The sequence below is a fragment of the Aulostomus chinensis genome, chromosome 14 (assembly GCF_037954235.1).
Source record: "Aulostomus chinensis isolate RoL2024-O1b breed Wild chromosome 14, RoL_Achi_v1.0, whole genome shotgun sequence".
Taxonomy (NCBI): domain Eukaryota; kingdom Metazoa; phylum Chordata; class Actinopteri; order Syngnathiformes; family Aulostomidae; genus Aulostomus; species Aulostomus chinensis.
The window spans coordinates 7333238-7356670 of NC_141333.1; the positions used below are offsets into that span (position 1 = coordinate 7333238).

General features: G+C 41.9%; 1 protein-coding gene across 3 annotated transcripts in view; it reads right to left on the reverse strand.

Moving 5' to 3' along the window:
* Positions 1–23433, reverse strand: part of anos1b (anosmin 1b) — a 57169-nt gene that overhangs the window by 22512 nt on the left and 11224 nt on the right. For 2 of the 3 annotated variants that reach the window (XM_086224103.1, XM_086224101.1), the window contains exons 1-2: positions 17573–17904; positions 8294–8341 (exon numbers count right to left, since the gene is read on the reverse strand). In XM_086224103.1, the coding sequence (XP_086080229.1) occupies positions 8294–8341; positions 17573–17749 (225 nt within the window). In that variant the 5' untranslated portion in view covers positions 17750–17904. Of the gene's footprint in view, positions 1–8293; positions 8342–17572; positions 17905–23433 lie in introns of those variants that run through there. The other variant, XM_086224102.1, reaches the window with a different exon arrangement.

Below are 23433 nucleotides of genomic sequence, written 5' to 3' on the forward strand. Positions count from 1 at the left end.
AAGTGTTTGATGAACACCAAAGACATCAGAGAGGCAGTAGAACCAAAAAAAGAGAAAAAAAAAACTCTTGAACTGGAGCAGCAGTTTATACCCCTTCTCTCCTCCACTTCTGCACACACAGTCACATTCTTGGGGGGGAGTTTTTGTCTCATGTTTGATACTACAAATCCAGTTAACGCGACAGTAAGAAGTGACTCAAATAAGCATCAAATCTCAGTCTCTTGGGGTTCTATATTCTCTAGTACTGTACAAATCAGCATGGCAGGCAATTTCTGTGATTTTTATTCATATTTTTTACACCAGTGTTTTTCTCAAACTCAACGCCAACTTAAAGATGTCGGAGCTGCTTAAACGCAGACCGGTTGAAGTTGAAAAGTACCAATATCTCCAGGGTGTATATATACAACATATATCAGATAACAGAGCCCTGGCCTCTCATCATATGTAGGTGACGGCAGGTTTAGCATTCACATTAACGCTGATCGGAACCAGAGCTAATCAATACCTTCATCCACGGCAGAGTCATGCAACCAATTCCAATTAAACCAGTTTTAAACCAGTTATTGCCAGTGGGAATGGAGCAGTATAAATGTAAATGTAATTGCATAATAGGTGGCTCAATTTTCTATTTGCGAATGTCCGTCCATCCATTTTCTAATGCTTATCATGTTAAGGGTTGCGGGGCGTGGAGCCTATCCCAGCAGCCTTTAGGCGAGAGACGGGGTTCACCCTGGGCGGGTCGCCAGTTCTTTGCGAATGTACTCTCTTAAAAAAAAAGAAGAAGAAGAAAAAAAAGAACAAAGCACATCAAGTGACGATAAAAAACTTTTTTAATTTCACATTTTGACATTTCCACCATCTTTTCTAAAGCTGTACTTCAAAAATGTACATCAAAATATATATCGATGGAAACCAAGCTACTATTACAGTCGAGAGAGAGTGAAGCAGTCGGAGTATTGAGGCTAATGGATTTACGCTGAACACACTCTTGGTATGCACGCAGTACAGACCGCACACTCTCAAATATCACTGGCATATTATAAATCACTAGTACACATTCACTGTACTTGAGGGGTGAGAGACATACAGACACTTTTGGCCTTGAAGGTGACATGATGAGTTATGCCAGTGAGAAGGAGAAGGAAAGAGCAGACACATCACAGGTCAGAGGTCAGAGATGTTACTGTTTAACACACCAACACACTGTAACAACAGAGCTAAGATTAATGACTGTGTCGGAACGGGTGCACACTTCGTATAGGATCTCCTCGGGTATCTGTACAATAATTAATCACACGCATGCACACACACCTTGTCTCACATGCCTCTCCCGCTGTTTAATGGCCTCACCTGCCACGATGGAGGGATGACAGCCACACTCAGCGCGAGGGAATGGAGGAAACGGGGGAGGGAGGTGGGATATGTGGTTTCAGAGTGGATGAAGGAGGGAAAGAAGTGAGTGTCAGTTGAAAAGGAGAGAGGAGATGAAAGACAAACACTGAAACAGGTCCAGAGGAAAGCTAACAGTGAAACAGTGTGAGGAGGGAAAGAGACACAGAGAGACAGACACGCACCAGATGTGCTGAATCTCGGTGTGCATGGTTCATATAACAAGTTTCGGGAAAATCAGACAGGTAGCTTTTGAATCATTCAGCTGACAAGCAACCAAACCAAAACAAATTATTGAAAACATAACCACAGTGATAAAGATTTGGCTTAACTTGTTCAGTATTATCAGCTTGGTGTTTGTTCATCAATGCGGTCATCTTCTAAAAAACATTCCATATTCCCCTTCCATGTCCGGGAAAACACCAACACTGCTCATAACTGAAAAAATAATTACTTTATCCATTGACATTCCAGTAGATATCCAACAACCATGGCAGCACAGCACCGGTATTAGCAATAACAACAGGTAACAATAAGGGTAAAACATACAGTACATTCTCTGCTTGACCATGTACATCTTCCTTCATCTCCATCATTTAAAATGCATGAAAACATGTTAGGCCGACTGAAATCATACATCTTGATGTAGGATTACAGACCTACATGTGGTATCTTGCCCCAAATTGCCCAAGTCCCTCTGTGCATGTTCCGACCAGCGTACAGTGAGAGAGGTATCACAACGGGGTGAAATTACTTAACTCAAAAGGTAAGTTTAAACTTCAATAATAAACAAAACATTATATTCATAGCTTGATGAAATGAAATTAGGTCATAAATTTGATTCTACAGAGCTTTTAGCAAGGCAAAAACATACTTATTTTATATTTGAACAGGAATATATTTCATTAATGCACACACACACACGAGTCAGGCGTTGTAGCACTTAAGTGAAAATTAGCGGAACAAATTCCAAAAATCCCTTTGAAAAGCAGGTTTTGCCAGACATTTGGAAAAACATGTAAGTCAACCAGCTGTACAACTTAACGCAGCGGCTTGTGGGCGGAACGGAAAAGCAGGAGGAAAGAGAATATAGGAAAACAGAGAGACTGGAAAGTGAGTAAAAAAAATGCTTGTTCAAGATACTTCAGTGGTTAACTGTTCCGCAAATCATATTCTCCCTGTGTTTTCTCTAAAATGTACAACACAGCTTCTATCTACTATGAGCAGAGGAAGAGTTTGGACCATGAAGAAATGGAGCAAAACTTAATACGCTAAGGTTTTTAAAATGGCTCTTTATCATAATTGTGACATTCCAGTTGTGTGGAATGAAAGCGTAAGAGTGTATGAGCCAAGGAAGAATTAAGGTGACTTGATACCACTGGCCCTTTGTTCTGAATCCAGCCTATTTGTTAATGGACATCCCGCTGCCTCACACACCTGGTAGACATTACTTCTTCTCTGCGTGTGTGAGTGTGTGTTTGATCTGAGAGTGTGTGTACGAGAGAGGGAACAAGATAAAATGTGGAGGAAATGGACAGAAGGAGGAATTGAGTGAGGGGCTGTAGTTTAGTTTTGGTGAACTCACGAGTGTTTTTCATGACAGTCCACTGACGATGTGACACAAACCATGTGTGTTTGTGTAACATCTGCCTGGTATGTGTGTGTGTGTGTGTGTGTGTGTGTGTGTGTGTGTGTGTGTGTGTGTGTCTGTGCATGTGTGGGTGAGACCCTGGGGATTGATGTGACACACAGAGAGTTTATGCGCACAGACGCAGTAAAGCTTAGGTTATAGTAGGATTAGGTCATTTCACTGAACTACTGTCATCCCAGTACACGTCTCCATGGAAGAACTGATATATTAGGGAAGTATGTCCACCTCCGGAACAGCAGGTGGCAGTAAGCCTTCTTATAGCTGGTTGAAATGACACTTTTTACCAGCTAAATTTTTTCATCACATAAACATCTTAAACAGCTGCAAGCAGCATTCATAGACCAATCGAGGAAAACTCACAGTCCAGAAATTCATTGTTTTCCTGCCTTCATGATCCCTTCCATAGCTCTTCGCAGTCAGACCTCGAGGTTAAATCCCGCAGTGTGACGTACGGAGCTGATCTCCTTTAACATTTCGAATCTGGTTGTATAATGCCTTGGTGAATTGTACCCCTAAAAGTTTTATCTAAGCTCTACTTTGAAAAGTACCCTCACTTTCTCGAGGAAGGTGTACACAAGTATTTTCTCATGTGGTTTTACTCAAAGTGACGCTATTTGACTTTTTTCTAACATCATGTAAACATACTGAATGAAAACATCACCGTTGAGACATAGCAGTTACCATTTACTGTTCTTCCATTGTGCTCCTCCCTCGCCTCCCTGACTACCAGAGGTCATTTAAGCCAGAACATCTCAAAAAGGAAAATATACCTTGCTTCTTTTTTCCTCCCCTCACATAACTATTTTCTTAATTCCCCTTATGAAAGCCTCCAGCTTTAAATTATCAGCTAAACAGATGACATGGGAACATGTCCTTCAGTTTCACAGTGCTACATTGTGTGTGTGTGGGTGTGTGACAATGCATGTTACAGCTCAGTGAGAACAATATAGATTAGTCCCGTGCCAAGTCTGGATGATGACCCAAATGGGCTTTAGGGAGAACTAATACGAGTCCCCAAATCATTGTGTAAAACTCTAAGATGTTATTTAGCCCGTTACACTGCCAAACATCTTTATGAGATCCTGCAGTGGAATGTATGTTGAGACTGAGGTTCGTTTTTGTTAGATTTGCCGGACTAATAACCCTAAAATTGATCTTATAAACATAAGAAAATTGTGGCTCCCCAGAGAAAAAGTTGGAAATTACACTGTAGCTTTTCCACCAGATGATCAACAGTTAATGACTTTCTTCTACTTCTTAGCTCCGACACCCTCATTCTCTCCTTTTTTTTGAGCACAACAAAAACAGCTCCATACTGCCATAAGGCATTTATATAAAAAAAATAAAAAATAAAAAAACAACCTCAAACATACAGAACCATCAAATGTCTAGTGATGAGGTGGTTCCTGACATTGGCGCCGGAATCGGGTGAGCAAGACTTACCGTCCCCTCTGGTTTCTGGATTTACGGTAATAAATATATATAGTAACATCTGAGCCAGGTAGAACTTTGGCAATAACATCCCCATTTACCCTTCACACAGGAAATAGCTGAGGTCTTTCAGGACACAGTACACAATACAGGGCTCTACTTTAGCCTGTCACGGAGCCCGAGGGTGTCTGTAAGAGGTAGCAAGGCAGGCATGGCCCCGTTCAGGGAGCGTGGTATCCGCCTGGCCACATATCTGGATGACTGGCTACTGCTGGCATGCTCCGATAGTGAGGCGGTGAGGCACTTGGGCATAGTGCTGACACACACGGCTGATTTGGGGTTTAGAGTGAACAGGGAGAAGAGTGGATTGACTCTTTCTGAACCTTTCTGGGACTGTTAATGGAGTCACTCACCTTCCCAGCTGACAGTCATCTGGGTCCAGCCTCTTAAGAGAAAATCAAATGCACTGGAATGCATATTTTAAGAAACAAAGTTAAGGGAACCTTAAGTATTTGTTACCCTCATCAAGGAGGTCATATGATCATGGGCAGATTTTAATGAGTTTTAGTGGTAAGATATGTAATATTGCAAGGGGAAAAAAATCACTGGAGACAATCTGGATCAAGTTGTTGACCCTGGATCCTGAAGACTGTTCTCGGCCCACTGGCACCATGTAACTTGATATATATCTAGATGAATTTCCATCTATGACTTAAAGAGGAACACTTAGCTTTCGCATTTCATCTTGATCATATTTTGGAACTGTGATCCTTAAGACCTATTTTTGATATACTAGTCGATACAACATTGGTCGAGGTCATGTACGTATTTCATTTAAAGAGATAAGCTGTAACAGCCTGGTGGGACTGTGGTTTTGGAAGAAATCTTTTTGGTTGGTTGGGAGGAAAATTAATGAACGGATTTTGCTGACACAATGTTGATATTCAATATCCACGTCGCCTCCGCGGTATGTGCTCTCAGTCGCAATTTCCTAGTTAATGTTACATGACTATATACGTCTATGCGTCTGATCTCATCACAGCAACCGTCTATCTGGAACCACAACATGCTGAAGTGTTGCTAACAGCTAGTGTGACAGGTTAGGCGTCTAGTTCCGAGCTACCTTCTTGCACCTGAAAGCAGCACTACGAAGCTATGGGAGTTTCGTGCCTGGTGCGCGAAAATTACACAGTGCAGAAGCCGGCTTTCGGAAAACTGCACCATTGTCCTGATTCACGGGTCAGTCTATCATCAAAATGATGTTGAAACTGTTAGTTTAAGCTAAAAATGCAGCATAATGTTGCTTTAAATAAAGTATTGTTTTATTCGGCCCCTATAATAGTATCAAAACATTTCAACTCAGCCTCATCCGCCCCTCTGTGGTTCTGGAGTTGAACCTCCTACGTCAAAGATGTTATTAGAACAAACAATGAACTAAATTGCGGTAAAAAAAAAAAGGGGGGGGGTCTTTTGTTAGCTTAATGAATAATTGTGGACTGTGCATACTATAAGATTGGTCCAAAAGTGCAGAATCAATGTAAACAGGAGCTCTAAACGTATCCTGTTTATTACACTACGAAATACACACTGCTTGGGACTATTAAACAGTCTTGGATGTCCTAAGCTATTCATTACTTTGATTAATTTTGGCAATTACAGCCGAGGACTGGGATATGTATGTTTCTAATCCATTTTTGCCGGTCTGCCAGGGAAACATGTACAACTTGCTCTGTATCCCCTTTCAACAGATTGTAAAATGGTAAGAATTAATAACTTTGCAATTCAAACAAGCAAGAAGAGACATTGTGCATGTCTGTGCAGTATCAAGCTGTCTGAGAGGAAACTTGCGGTTTTCACAGAACCAGCCCCCACTGGCCGCTTTCTGAGGCTGCTGCTGGACAACAGTTAGAGCACAGAGCCACACTGGTATTCACACATGTACATCAGCAAGACACAAAGCCAGGATAATAAAGTTTAGACATGCAATAAATCCAGATAATATTTTCCTTTCTCATTCTGGAGAAACAAGGGAAAGAAGCAAACAAGGGAAGAAAGGAGGGACAGAAGTGTTTTTTAAGGTGAAAGAAGCAGCGTGTTCTTGATTGTTTTCGTCTGGGATGGAAGGTGTTTTGAGTGCAGCCGAAAGATGATGTCTGATGTTTCCTTCAGTGTGGTATCCCCTGCAACTGTCCGCCGATGGCAGTTTGGAAGGGACGACGCGCTCTGGTCTGTTGCAGACATTAACCCCTGCTGACCTCGACACACAATCCAGTGAGATATGTGTCATGGAGAAGAGCTCCACCCGTTTACAGCTCCTCCTTTATCCAACTGTCATGTGAATTTGTAGCGAAGCTTAGGAATGTTGCAAGAAATAAAATACGTCTCAGGTGTGCTCCCAGCTGGGAAAAGTTTTTAAAAAGTTGTGAACCTGAACAGAAAGTGCATGAAGTGCATCAATCTGAGACTGGACAGTTTGTCAAGAGGTCACGGACTCTGATTAAGTTGATGTCCGTGAGGTTAAGGTCACGGCAGACAAATATTTCTCATGTCTTGACTGACGATTTTTTAGTCCATAACTGTATTTCTAACTCTGCCATTAAAATACACGCATGCATTAAATTATGGAGACCAAGATTCAGTCTCTTGTTGAATCCCCCACTCAGTACATCTACCAGGTGATAGAAAAAGTTGATTTATTGAGGAAGTCTTTTTCAAGGTCAGACTATGACACCTATCGCTAATGCGTTGTTACTCATATAGTTGCTTTACGTGCCTGCAAATAAGTATCTTGTCGAGTGCTAGCGAGCAAAAACAACCCATTTCTGCACAAACAAAAATGTACAAGTGTTTGAATCTGCGTCTGCTGCTGTCAGTTGGAAGAAAGTCTGATTGCTGTATACTGCTCGATCAATACAGCGGTTTTTCCCTGGTACTTACAGTATGTACTGGTGCAACAGCAGTATTAATGACCAAATCAAGCTAAAACTACAGCTGGATAGCAACTGTGTGCATGTAAACCCACTGACTCTGAGATGGGATCAGGAGTCTAAAACCAGAAAGCTTTTAACCAAAAGGAAGCTCTACAGAGTGGCCAGACTGGCAGCTAAAAATAATCAGCATGGAAACGACTCTTGAATCAAACAATGAAATTACATACACACACATACGCTGAAAACCCCTGGCAGGCAAAGTTAAGTGAATAACCAGAGGCTAATTTTTGCTGCAGTAACAATAGATAATGGGGATACGGGGGAGGACATTGTTTTAGTACTTTCCTATTACACATGCTATGCTTTGGGATTCCATAGAGTAGTGAGTCAAGAAAAAAACTCACTATTTCTCCTCTTTGCCTCTTGAGATGGTGAAAGTTCAGGATACCTACAGTAATGGGATATATCACACCACTCTACCATGACCACTTACAACTGGCAAAAACATCAAACTGTGTCTGTGGTGACATTACCTCACTAGCCACAGAGTTTTTCATGCAATTTATATCACCCAGGGCTAAAGTCAGGTGGACAAGCATAGGAATCAGCACCATGTTTACATGGTGAATAATTCAGGTAAAAGAACCACTCTGGGTTCAGATGAAGGATTAAAGTTAAAATACAAGAAAGCGATCAACGGCAAGGACGAACAGATAGCAAGCGGTGTGGCTGTTCCTCGTTGGAGGGCGCCAGAAGAAGAGAGGTGATTTAGACTGACACGGATGTTACGTCCCTGCTAACCTCACCAGCTCATCCATAAACAAGACCGACTACTGGAACTGCTAATAGGAGTTGAGGAGCTTGGTACAAGTTTGTGTATAAATGTACTCACCTGTGCACATCGTCTGTGGTTTTCACACCAAACCAGAACTTGGTCACTCTGGAAGAAATGGAGAGGACAACCATTAAAGTAAACAGGAAAATAAATCTTTCATAGACAAAATATGCATTTGACGCACTCTGTGTTCAGGAGAACTCACAAGGAGACAGAAAGCAAAATATTGTTAGTAAAAGGTCACAGAACAAATTACATAACCAGAACAAACCTACCATGCAGACAGACACACGCTCCACCTTTTTTCTTATTTACATAATTATCCACAGAGTGCAAAATGACTTAAGACACTGTGTTTGTGGTGGCTGAATCAGACAGATGTTTATGCATGTATGCATATGTGTGTGTATGCGTGTGCACAGTTGCTGCCTGGTGAGTCAAGACCACCAGTAAACATGGCTGCTACAACCACTATGACAGAAGGAGACGTCATCTAATGACCACAGTGACAGAAATACAGATCGACCAAACCAACACCAAAACCTAAAGCCTCACCAACTTGAGAACTATATAGAATGAAAATATGTAAAAACAAAGAGATATCCATACTTGTTATTACGGTCACCCCCGCTCCACATGTCGAGGCAATGTCCAACATTTTCATTGGCTCTAGTTTTCAAAAGCCAAACCAAGGCAGGACAGTTACGTTTCTAAAATCTGGCTTTTATCAAAAGGCTGTGAAGAAAGCAGGGAAGGCTGTCGCCACGGCGCCGTTTGATGTCAATCAAACTGCACACACAGGGGTCAAGTGCAGGTCAAGCTCTCACTGTCTTCGCTGCCAAGTCAGGTTTAGGTGGCATACAATGATGTAAAACGATGGAAACTTCTAAAACTGATCGTTCAGATCAACTAACATGATAAAGTCACATAATGTTTGTAAAAACAGGAAAGGTCTTTTAATGTGAGTAAAACCCAGATCTAATTTGCAGTGGTGAAATAGTTGGTGCGGCAGCCTTCACTCGCAAATACTTGGTCATCATCTGCACAGTCATGATGCCATCCGCCAACACCAAAACAGCTATTAGAACACAAGTCTGTTGTCATGGGTGTCTCCAGAGAGTGTCAGCTTCTAGTGTGTGTGTGTGTGTGTGTGTGTGTGTGTGTGTGATAAGCCTCTTAACGATGTCTAAACCCCCTCCTGAGGGAGCTGTATTTAGCCTGAACCAAGCTCATCTCTTTGAACACGCGCTTTTCAGGGCTTGTGCTCTTTTAAGTAGCCATTGTGCTGCTGGTATGACGAAGGTTAAGGGGCAGTTAGGGGAAAAGCGCTAAGGATAAAGGTGAGAGATGAGGGGTTAAGGGCTTTCGTGGCATGACACATGCTGGATTGACTCTGTCAAACGAGAAAGAAGTTTACTATTTTAAGTTGGATGAAGGTTGGCCACTTACTGTATGTAGACTCGGCTTTCTCGTCTCATGCAACAGCAGTTTAAACTGTGAGAGGGCGAGGAATTAAGGCCGCGACACACTTTTACAGAAGTGTTCATTGGACAGTCTAAGTGTGATTAAAAGCTCTTTCCCAACTGTGGGACATGACAGGGCATCCTCCAAAACCAACAAATCATCAATCAAGAATATGTTCGCAAATGGGAAGAGCTGCAGCTTGTCCACAGCTGTCCACGTTTCAGGTTCAGCTGCTTACAGAGTGCTGTCATTGTCCAGCTGGCAGGATTGGACTTTTTTGATGGTGGAAAGATTATTGCGTGAAAATCATAACAATAAAAAAAAAACGGCCAATACAATCACAGCTCCCACAGCAACTTTCCATGTGTTTTAAACCTAAAAAAAAAGGCCAACTGACCTCTTGCCTGTTCAGTATCACAAACACAACAGAAGTTTGATCTTCTATTGCCCAGTAGAGACAGCTTAAAGTACCCGTTCACCATTCAGTTTGTGTTGGGTCCATTTTTGGTGATTTTTGTGTTGCTAATGAATAAGCCCCAACCTCAAACTGTAGAGTCTGATGCCCTGTTAGGATGGTGGTGATCATCCATCCTCCAGCAGAGCCATGGTTTACTCTGCCATCCTTTAGAGGGAGCAGTCAAGCAATCTAAGTGCAACACAAAGACACACAAACTACTTCCTGCAACTTAAGATTAGCTTGTCTTTATTTGTCCTCTCCGGCTCTGGTCTCTTCATGTTCATACCATCTCCTGAAAAAACAAAGTGTTCAAAAATCACTGTGATGAAATTCTGCAGATGCTCCACTCGGAGAAGTGAAGACAGCGAAGAGGACTGTTAAACATCTCCAGATTTTCACCGAGGACACACAAAGCTGCTTCGACTCAGGCTTCACATCTTCATCCCCTCTGCTAATCTTTTCACGCTCTCTTTCTTTTTCTACCTTCAATGGCAGGATCCCCCACCCCCCCACCCCCATTCTGCTTTAAGCTGCCATCTTTTCTTTCTCTCTTTGTCCCACACTCTCCAATAAACACACACACACACACACACACCTTAAGTCAATTTCATGGGACATATTTGCTGCCAGAGCCAATCAAGGCAGTATCGATGGGTCTGTGTGCCGTATGGCTATTAAAAGGTGGTCAAAGTGGGGTGTTGAAGGGTCTTAGTGTGTGTGTGTGTGTGTGTGTGTGCGCGTACGGCAAAACAGCTGCACATGTTGAGAAGGACAGAAAGGGAGGATTGGTAGGAGAGAAGTTGGATGTGGGAGAGGAAATGGGAGGGAGGGAGGGAGGGAGGGAGGAAGTTGAAAAGAGCAGGGGGGAGGCAGACAAAAGAAGGTGAAAGATGGATATAAATATTAGTTAATAGGAGCAGCAGGGAAGAAGTGGTGGATTCTACTCATGAAACAGGACGTAATAAATTTTGGGGATTTTTTTTCATCTGGCTGAGGTTTGTTTGTCAGTGTTATTGTATTTATGGGGAATCGACTCCAAACAGCGTATTTTCATCAATAATTGATTAAAATGCATCTATTTTGGCTGAAGTGGATGAGGGGAACATTTTTTTTATCTTTATCTTAAACACCTCATATCTTAAACAACATATACCCTTACACTTATTCTGAATACCTGAAAATTATCAAATTCACTTTGAAAAAGAAGTGCTTCTCCTTTTTAATGATGGATTTCCACAAGGCTGGATTTCATAAAGACACTATAAATACAGGGTCTTTTTTTTTTTAGCTTTGGATCCAAGTGAGAAATTTGTCTGTGAGCCTGTGACACGAGAGAGCCCTCAAAATCAGAATGGACCCAAAGTGAAAAGAAACACTTTCACTAAAGGACTTCCACATGGTTCTGACGAGTCCACAGTAATCACCGCTGAAGAATAACAACCCGTATTACTGGATGCAACAGCAGGGGTACACACACATACAGACAGAAATACACACACACACTCAAAAAAAAAACCCTCGCAGAAATATACGCACTCTCATCATGCACACGCACAGCCACACTCACCCTTCACTATTTGAAAGAGTGAGATATAAATCACACTTCTGCCAGATGCAGCGATAAAAAAAAGTCTTTGTGAGGAGAGGCAAAGAAAGACAGTGTGTGTGTGTGTGTGTGTGTGTGTGTGTGTGTGTGTGTGTGTGTGTGTGTGTGTGTGTGTGTGTGTGTGTGTATGTGTCTGTTGTGGTCAGTGTTTGTGGTGAGGTGCAGTAGAAAGTCTATTTAACACGAGGCATTAACTCCACTAATCAGCCCCAGATGACCAGAAACACAGCTACGGTGTGTGTGAGTGTGTGTGTGTGTGTGTGTGTGTGTGTGTGTGTGTCACTTGCATGAGTGTGTGTGCACACGCATGTGGTTGTAAATGTATCATGACTAACTTCCACTCAACAGAATGTAAAGTTCTTCCCAAAAAGACTGTGTTAAGGTTTAGAAATTCCCGACAGAAGCTCCTGATTAGTCTTTGGTTCGTGTGTGTGTGTGTGTGTGTGTGTGTGTGTGTGTGTGTGTGTGTGTGTGTGTGCGCGCATGTGTCAATGTTGGTGTTTGTGGTGGCCCACATCCTGTAAACAACAAGTATCACAACAAAGTAGTTGTTAAAGAGTCCTGAATCTGGCCTGATTTCACTGTTGCGTCTGCATCCATCTTTCTGTTCCACTTCAGCTCCAACAGCAACGAAGGGGTCAACACCCGACATTATCTCGTCTGATTATGATTCAGCCGAGTCAAATAGTCGTCGGCAGGAAGGAGAATGGATCTAAGAGCTCAGATATCAGATATGATGTCCCATCCAGTTCTGATGTGGTCAAGACTGAAGCAGCTCACAGAATAAGGGCCTGTGTGTCCATCAAAGCGTTTTTTTTTTTCTTCTGAGGCCTTGTAATTGTTTTCAATGAGAGCGCCGCATTTTTATGCTATGGCACAATCAGCATATACGACCAGGCCGAGTGTCTTCCCAGCTCAAGGAGAAGCACACTGCACACATGAATAAAATACTCTCACCCCTAAGGGCTGAATGAGGATTCTGATCTCAAATTTCTCTTTGATTTTTATTTAAATATTGCAGTAATATTGCAGACATAGAAAGTTGTTACCCCGTCACTCGTAATTGTTCAATTGCGGCCTCATAATTGTCTCATATTTTTGAGTGGTTTGGCCATCATTGCCTATGAAGAGTGAAAAGTGTTCTAAATGCATAGAAAATAACAGATATTTAGACCCCTAAAGTTCTTCTATGGCTCAGAGGTAGAGCGGCCAAAGGGTCGCTGGTTCGATCCTCACTTCCCCCGGTGACCACGTCCAAGTATCCTTGAGCAAGACACTGAACCCCTAACTCCTTCTGATGGCCCTGCGGCAGACTGGCGACACATCCACGGTGAACCCCGCCTCTCACCCAATGTCTGCTGGGACAGGCTCCAGAAATTGGATGGATGGAAGTTCATTCTTTTTTCACACATTTACCTAAATCCAATTAAACTGAAATATCTTAAATGCTTTGGTCGATGAATTGGTCGATGCATATCAACTGCAAATACATAATTAATTACAGAATTTTCAAGAAACCCATGATTCCTTATGTTTGAATGTGTATTACATTAAACTGCTATTGCCACACCCGAAAACACGTACCAGAGCTGAACATCAATGAGCTCTTGAACCGTACTGTATGATTGAATTCAGTCTTTACTTCGTCCAAAGACCAGAGGAAGTACTGTACATTGTGTTGACATTTTTATGCGTACATATTCAGTATCATAGCTACTGAAATGTCTCAGCTGAACAGATGCCGCACCTCCAAGGAACTCTCAAACGCTCCCACTTGGGCTCTTTCAGGAAAGCTCCTGGCCTTTTCAGCTGGGAAAGAAAAACACAGCACTGCTCTACCGAGTGCAGATCTATACTGTCACTGAACTTCTTCCTGGGTTCAGGTGAGAGTCACTCACAACTTAATCGCCGTCTATCCCACCGATCAAATGACAGGGGGGCCGCAGCAGCAGTAGTTTTATCTCTGTGGTGAATCAAGTGGGCCTTTGTGTCCAACCGTCTGTCCTTCTCTCTGCTTACCGCTCTGACTCCGTATCACTCCACTTTTTAGCATCTGCAAGACACTGTCAGGTCGTCTGTCTTCCTGTATGTCTGTCACACCTGCTACCTGCCTGCTGGCCTGTCATTCTCCTGTCTTAATGCATGACAGAGTCTGTCTACCTGCCTTTCTCTGCTTGTCTGTCTCAATGCAACCTGACCTGACGGTTGTCTCTGGTCTTTCTCAGAGCGTGACTGGTTGGCTGAGCGACCTTTGGGCTGATTAGAATTACCTACCGCAGAGACGCTGGGACACACACACATATATGATGCTCCCTCTCTCGCACTCTTTCACTCACTCACACACACACACATATATGATGCTCCCTCTCTCGCATTCTTTCACTCACACACACACACACACACACACACACACACACACACACACACACACACACAGCTCATTCAGTCTCACATTGGCTGTCACTGGAGCCTTGGCTCCCACCATCCACTCATCAGCACCACAGACATGTGAGTGTTTAAGACAAGCAGTCTAATCTAATCTACTACGTATGTGTAAAAAGATCCTACTCCTACGGCAGGGCTGGTGTGTGTGTGTGTGTGTGTGTGTGTGTGTGTTTCAAATATATTTATAGGATTTCACATCAAGGAGGAATTTTACATTATGACAACATACCAACTTATATATATATATATATATATACACACACATTTCTTGCACACAAAGGCCTATAATTAAGCTATGACACCATAGGAGGGAAAGTAGTGGAAATCCCAGGGAAGCGGCAAAAAGAGAGGTGTAAATAGAAAGCTGGTGACTCACATTCTATTGGCTACACACTATAGCCACACGCACACTTAAGAGAGAAAGAGCCAAAAACACAGGGTTCACCCACATGCAGCCAGAGGAAGCAGTGTGTGTGTGTGTGTGTGTGTGTGTGTGTGTGTGTGTCTGAGTGCGGTGACAGTCGAGGATGAGTAAAGCTCTATTTGTCTTCACTGATGTTATAGTTATGGAGCCGTTATCAAAAGGCTTTCACATTTAAATGTTATGTTCCTGAAATGAAAGAATGCTCTGACATTCTCCCACCCATCAATCACTCGGCCTTCTCCTCCAGTGCTATAATAGGTTCAGGGAGTGATGCTGTTCTCCAGGATGTGGCTGCTTGTGTCCTTGTTTGAGTCTTATTTTACTTTTGCTAAAACAGAATGTTTTCAGTGCAAAATTTCTGGATCACACATTCAACCTATTTGTCACGGTCCCAAGGAGGTCATGTGATCATCGTCGTTAGTTTACCTCATAGCGGGATAATTCAAAAAGTTGGAGATGGATTTTGATTGAATTCGGTATGATGATAGAAATTAGTTTCAGGAACAATGAGTTTAATTTTGGAATTGATGGAGAACAGGATGTAGATCTGATGACATCATAGAGCTCCTTGGAGGAGTTCCCTCTGCTCTCAAATGTGCAGCGGGTGGGAGCCAGTAACAGCTTAACGTTCATCATGAATGAAGCTCTTCCATATCATTTCAGGTTAACAAATTTTACCATTTTATCTGTCTCTTTCTTCAAATCCCTAACAAGACCTAATTGTGTTCTTCGGGTATCAAACAGCGTTCCATTAATTTCCATCTCCTCTCTTAAGCCTCTGTAGCTTTTGAAAGAGTAGGGAGATTTTTGTCTGCCTCATCAATATTTAAGTGATATTTCACCCCAAAAATGTAATTTTCTTTTCAATGGCTTCGGTGTCTTGAATTCACACAGGCATTTTTCCCTCTTGCATGGATTCTTGGTGTCTCCACAGTGCAGAAAGCCACATATTCTTAAGCGAGTGGAGACCAACTAAGGTGTCTAAAATGTCTGTTTACAAACTGTCAAATGCACATAAATGTGTGAGCTGGTGACAGTTGCAGTGAACCAGAAATGTGTCATTGTATTCGCTCAAATCCAAGTGTTTGTGGAATATTGAGTACATGCTCGGTTAAAGAAGATTTGGATTGTACTGGTCCACGCCTTTGATAATTTGTCAACGGACGTTTTTAGACAGGTTCTTCATCATATGACTCTTTTAATGAATTCAATTCCCCTCAAGAATTCACTTTTATCTCCCGGGTTCATCTTCTTTTAAGTTTGAACATATCCATTCAAAAACGATTAGATTTTTGGAGGGAACAGAACACCACCCTTGTGATGTGAAAACCCTCCCCCTCTCATTTTCTGTTCCCTGCAAAATATTTGGACACTCAAGTAAAATGGCAGAATTAAGTGTTAACTACAGACGTTGGCATGAACAGCACACCACAAAGTGTAGTCAACGAACTCTAAATGAAGTTTTTCCTTTCCTGATTCCGGAATAGTTTCTCAACACGTAGATTTGTGTGCTTGCAGCTAAAGGCAACAAACAAGCTCACCACATCCGAACTGAAAAACATAAAAGTTCGAACGGAATGGGATAAAACATTTTGTTCAGACCAAGAGAAACTCAGACCAGTTCGCTACCTCCCGGTCTGTTCCACTCTCCTCCATCGCTGCTGTTTGAAGCTCAACATCTGACTACCGCACTCCACTTCATAAACTTTAAAGCAATTGTTCCCTTTCTCACACCTCCATTCCAGAAACACAAACACACACATTACTGCCAGAGAGTCATCCAAGGGCCACCCTCATTACTCAATGCACAGGTGGCGAGAGTGTATCCCGGATGGCTGAGGACCAGACCAAACCTCCGTTTTATACATGAACACATGCAAACCCTCCACCCCACCTCGGAGCCATGGGGCCTGAACTTTGCGGTTAATGACTTTCCCACCCACTACACAGCATGCACATGTTGAAGCCGTTAACGATAAGTGGCTTTTCAAAACTTGGTAACGTCCTAATGTCCCCGTTAATCTTGCATTCCTCACTACAAAGGCCGCATTGCATTGGCCAGCAATTTCAGCGAGATGAGCAATTTTGTCAACTGCTATAAACCAACAAGCTCACTGTTTTGTTTTTTTTTCTTTACCCCGCTACCTTTGCCCCTCCGCGCTGGAACCACTCAATATTTGAACAAGATGGAAATATAAATCAAAACATCCTGATGAAAAGCATGTTGGAGGTAACACAGGGGGTCAAGAGCACCGAGCTTCCTCAGATCTAAATCATCCACGTGCTTTCCAGGGCGCATCCGAGCTTAGCTGATCCGTGCTTTCCATCTGACATAAAAGTGAATGATTAACGGGGAAAAAAAGACTTTATAATGGCTACATTTTCTTTGGAACGCAGCATATTTTCTACGAAGCTACTGAACTTTCATTTTACAGGTTTATTTTTAAAACCTGGGGTCACATCTGTCAAGGTCAATATGGAGAAATCCCCATCTGAATACAGCTACAGTTACAAATTCACTGAACATGCACCATATGGGTGTTATTTTGGTGAGAAAATTATTTGAATTTCCTCTGTTTAATCAACCACAATGAGAATTTTCTGTATCTGACAAACATATTCCCACTTCTGTGAATCCCACCTTCAGTGTTCACCTGGGAGATTGGCTACTTAACCTCAGAATATCAGAAAAAATACAATATTGAATGTGCAAACCTGGAAACACACAAAGTTATCATACAGATGCCACTGATTCCAACTGGCCTCTTAAAATACAATAAGTAAAAGTCACACGTTGAAATACATTTGTGATCATATTTAGTGTCAAAATAAGACTTCAGGAAGACACCAAATGTTTCCTTCAGCTCTCAGGTGGGATCTTATCCGCTGACGTCAGCGTCGGCATCTATTCCTACTGAGAGACACGGGTCACAGATTTACCTGGAGGTGTCTGAAGGCGGCGGTTAACTGTGTCATGTGCAGGGTGAGACACCTGGAAGTGCATCTGGCGCTGTCGATTTTCTCCTGAACATCCTCCTGCTCCGGTGAACTCCGGCGAGCGCGCGTCACCGCTAGAACCGCGCACAGGAGCGCCAAACCGGCCCGACGAACTGCCATGACACCTGAGGGATAAGACACAAAAGTGGACTGCGCCTCTCGTTCAGTTCTTCGACCTCCCGCTCGCTGACGCCAAATTCAGAGTGAAAACCGCGAGCGCTGTTCCCGACTGCGCGCGAGCTGAGAGTGAAGCGGCTCTTCCCCACCACGTGGACACTCCCACCGCCGGTGCAAGTGCAGCGCACCCTTTACTAAGGTTATTAAAGTTCACCCAGGGGGTCTCGCGCTGCCGTTATCGTCCCCTCTAACGTGCCTCGTATAACCACGAAGCACCAGCGTCACTATGCACGCCAGCTCCTGCAATCATATACGTCATTATCATCATCATCATCAGCATTACATCGTTCAGCATCCTCATCAACCGCACCCCCACTCAGTGGTTTAAAGTAACGAATTTTTTTTTTCAAAAGCGCAGCAATTAAGTACAATGTTGAAGTATTTGTACTTCATTACACTTTGAAGGGGAATATTACATTTTCATTTTTACTACTCTGTTTATTCAAATCCATTAGCTACGAGATACTTTGACAACAACAACAAAATCTGCAAAATCAGTATGAAGATGAAATACTTTTATACAGAGAAGCCAAACTGGAGCACACACCACTTTAAAGTGACCTTTAGAGGTCAGCTGTTTGAGGACTGACCTCCCAATACACAGACATTATGTAGACTGTGTATTTTTACCTTCAGTACTTAACTAAACTCAATGTCACTATGAAGTCACAACCAGCATGATGACCAGCATTATCACTTTAGTCATCATCCTCACCTTCATCACTTTATAAGCTGCCTCACTGTTACATGCATAGACTGTAAAAAAAACAAAAAAACAAAACACTTGACACAAGTTTAAACATGCATTCTATCGCGTGGCCAGTGGGGGGCGAATTTTTCTGGTTTCCAATGAGACTGACATGTTTTTAGGCATCGCCATGGTTCCCTCCAACGAAAGTTGATAGGATGTTTACATTGGGTTTTATATTATAGTTGAAAATAAGTTTGTTGGCATATAAAAGTTCATGAGAGCGAGATAAACTTCACAAGGGAACGCCACTTTTATGATTCTTGAAGCACGAATGAAATCAGTACGAGAACAAAGTTAAAGTTTGCCAATGAAGGAACTGCACTACAGCTGCATGACTTCAGCATCACACCGACTAAGTTTTACATTTTTTCCAGGCGTTTTAAAAAAAAAGCACATAAAAATACACCTGAGATTACTTTGAACTATGGGTATGGCTTCCTGCCAAGACAAAGGGAATTTATCTGTGGAACTGACAAAGAAACGTAGCGCTGATGGACATTTCTGGCTGATATCCGATCTGCTTAATGAGGTTGGTATCAACCCTGACGCTGGTAATCATTTCCAGCTCCAACATATTGATCATATCATTATTCTCCTCTTCATTATGATCAAAACTAGTCCAAAGGAGAATCAGCTCAAGCTCTGAAAATAAGAAACATACTGCTGGAGATCAAAGATCAATCGATGGCCCCGTGCTTTGCAGGGCCGTGTATTGTTTCAGTCCTATTAACACTTAACCGTCACTACTCTAAAAAAACCAAACAAACCTTCCTTTACAGCTGCCGAACTTTCTCCAAACATTTAATAAAAGAGCACTTATTAATAGTAACGAGGCTTGTGTTGAGCTAAGTGTCTGTCATTGAGCCAGTCCACTTCTCAACAATGAGTCCAGAGCCAAATGGAGCTTCCAAGCCAAGTGGAGATGTTTAGGACACGGGCTTGAGAACCTTATTTGTTTATATGAGCTGTAATTCAGCAGAGGAGTCATCGCTGTTGGCAACAAATTGTAGAAAGAATCACCTACATTTTGATTTAGGGGAAGCGGAGTCACATAAATATTTAGTACATGGCAGGCCTGTTCTTGGCCCTGTAGCTGAAACCATGCTTCTCATGCATACACCGTAGAAAAGCTTGCACTCTGTAGGTTAGCTTAACAGCAGAGAGCCACGGTTTCTAACATTTGTTACTTGTGAGCCACAAAACACAGACACAACCTCATAATACTTAATTGTCCGCACCCCCCCCCCCCCCCTTGCTCCATTGGCTCACAGGACATATTTGCTCCAAAGGCCCTTGTTTTGTTTTTTTTTAAATCACCCAGGAGAAACTATTCCTCTGACTCTGATTGGCAGATGAGGCTTTCAGGGTGCAATAGATAAAATCAGGATTTTGAAAGTAACTGTATGTAACACAGGGGGTACATGTGCCCCAGTTTTCAAATCATGGTTCTAGAGTAGCCCACATGTGATCAGGGTATGAAAAAGCATCTGCTTGTACCTTTGATGTTAACTTCTGTGAAAAAAAACCAAAAAACATTTACACATTTACATTTGAGCAAAAAAGGTAGTAATATGCTCAAGGACTGTTTATGGAGTAAAAGTCAAGGATAAAACGCAAGTGCGGTGTTCAAATTTATCAGATGGAGGAAGACATTTTCCAGGCACTCTTGTGTTGCGCAAGAGTCTTTTCCATGTAACACATTACATTTCCTCTTGATTTTTGGGGGAAATCCCAACATTGTAGTTCATATTGTGCCTGGGTTCGACTGACAGTATTCACACTTCAGCAAACCTGCATTATTCCTGCTGCTGCTGCTACCAGAGAGAGACATACAAAGTTAGAAAGACAAAAAAAATGAATCGGTAATTTGCTGTAACGTCACGCCATGTTTGTCATTTGTGTACAAAGCCTCTGTTTGTGAGAGTGAGTGTGTGTTTAACTGACCTCAGAGGAACTAGGCAGGCCTTAAATCAGAAAGCGTAAAATCAAATATTACACACATGCACTCACAAACGCACACATCAAGGTGGGCACGCGCGCGCGCGCGCACACACACACACACACACACACACACACACACACACACACACACAAGGTAGTCAGCCTTCATCCAAATGACTAAATAATATTTTAATGTATGCCGCTCAGGTTTCCGAATAAACCCTTAGTAGAGTAAAGACCCTTCCCAACACAGACTAAAACATCACACACACACACACACACACACACACACACACACACACACGCGTGCGCGTAACAGAAGCATTCATCTGCCATTTGAGTCTGCTCAGTGATTGAAGCCAAATGTCCCTGAAGCTGCTTGAAAGAGAGACGGAGAGACGGATGGACACACAGACGGACACAGATGACAAGAAGAATCTCCTGAGCTGCATTAAAGTCAACTTAAGTTTAGGTCTCACACACACACACACACACACACACACACACACACACACACACACACACACTTACACAGATATTATCCTCTCTGTTCATTAAAAAGTGTTATGACATTTTCTTTGTTTATGTTATGTCTAAACATAACACACAAATTTGATTACTGCTCTGGTGTGCATGTCATAAACACTTTAGATTCATGTTTTTTTGGTTCTTTTATGATGTATTTCTGTAAGTTTGTGTGTTTGTGTGTGTGTGTGTGTGTGTACTTGGTTTTTGTCATCTTTTGGAGACCTTTTCTGATATAAACACTAAACTTATCAGGACCCCTAGTCCTCATGGGGATCAAAGACTGGTTCTAATGTGGCAGAACTTAATTAATGAACACCTGGTCACAGTTAGAGTGTAAATTGCAGTTACCTTGAGGTTGAGGTTAGGTATCAATTGGTTCGGGTTAGGATTAAGATTAGGGCTTGGGTAAGGATATTCACATGAATGGAAGTCAATGAAATGTCCTAATCAGGATAGCTACGCAAACTGTGTGTGTGTGTGTGTGTGTGTGTGTGTGTGTGTGTGTGTGTGTGTGTGTGTGTATGTGTGTAGGGGGTATCACATGTTATTCATAGTTCTATCTTCATGTATGTTTATTGTTTCCACTATCAATATATGTATATATTTATAATTTAAATCATTTTCGGTTTTGGACAAAACAAAACAGTTTTTCAACATTTTTTTCTAATCACCAGTCTCATCTATAATAAAAATAGCCATTTGTTTCAGTCCTTCAGAAAAATGAGCTCCAACCCATGCACTGATTTTATATTAATGAATGAGTAGTAATTTAATGATATGATATATTGCGCTATTACTCGCAGGGAATCCTGCTGCTCATTTTTGCCGTGAGTAAATGCCTGGAGAGCATTTTCCTGATTAGACACTTTCACTGTACATTTTCAGTGCAGATTTTTTATTGGTCACAAATTATTTTAGCTTAAGTAAAAAATCTGGACACTTCTTCCATCACTGGTTATATTTTCCTGGGTAGAAAGCAGGAAAAAATAAATTCTAAATACTTAAGTAAACTACAAGTATTCTGTAAGATCGTAATGAAGGAAAGCACCCAAGAACATGAGCTTAATCATATTCCTCCACTATTTATCAATTCATCACAAGATGAAGTGAATAGTAATGATAAGTTATCCTGATTATTAACCTGAGCACGTTTATTTTATTTCAGCCCCTCTTTGCAGCCACTATTAGGGTTGAACTGTCTCATCTTATTCTCCAAAAATGACACGAGGACATTTCTAGTGGCAGCCGCTTTGTTCAATATTCACAGAGAAAATATAGTTAAAGGGTGAAGGAAGCTGGTCCGCTATTAGTAACCCTCTGATGATGTAATCTCATAAATCGGTCTGTTTGAGATCTGTCCTCCGGATCATCATCACATCATACCACATAAACTCTCTCTAGCGTAACTAAACCCTGTAGAATTAACTGTTCCCCATGAACTGCAAAACTGTGAAGGTGTTTCCAATTTTAAATGTAAGCTCTGTGTGTTTAACATGTCACTGATCTGATCCAAACTGTGTCATCTATTGAATCCTGCAGCATGTAACTGTTTATGTCACAATCCCTATATATTATTATCATTCCTGTCCAAGATAATTGGAGTGGTCGGCGATTATTCCCTACAGCTGCAACAACACAGCTCATCTGTTAGTCATCTGATTTCTGACACCTTCAAAGACTTAAATAACGTTGTTTTTTCGGGTTTCAATTCAATGTCTTCAAGGTTTATTTAGATTGCTTGGTACAGCGTTCACAACATGTTTCTGAATGGAGCTACAGTGTCACTGTGTGGTGTATGATGCTAATTACAATGTCAGATTTGTTTTTTGTGAACGATTTGTGCCGAATTTTCTAAACAAACTTTCAGAAAGGCCCTGGGTTGTGTTAAGAACAGAGTTTATGTTTAATGGTTGTTCGATCTGTGGCGGGTAATGGATGTGCTAATAGGCTTTATAGTGGAAATCCCTCTCATTCTTTTAATGATCTACATGTCAGACATTATTGTCATCAAATGTGTCCGTTGTGACCTGTGGTGATCTGCTCCAGGATCTACTGCAACCCTATTTGAGGAGTGGGATCGCGCTTCAATGCTCTCTTGATCCAACAGGGAGATTCACTGAAGATTCTTTCAACCTAACTGTTGCAGCCTTTCTGAATTCTCCTTCATACATTTTCTTTCTTGATTATATGTTCTTCCCAGCTTGACAGCGCTCGGCACCTGCATATAAATCTTTGAATGACGAAACCAACAGCCAAATCAAAGTTATTGCTGCTATGATTTATGGTGATTCGTGATTTGTGGGAGTAAAAGTTACAACGGGGGGAAAAAAAACAACAACTTTAAATTAGAAGAATTTTCTGTTATTCTTCTTGATCCATGGAACGGATTAGTTTTCCGGCACCGCTC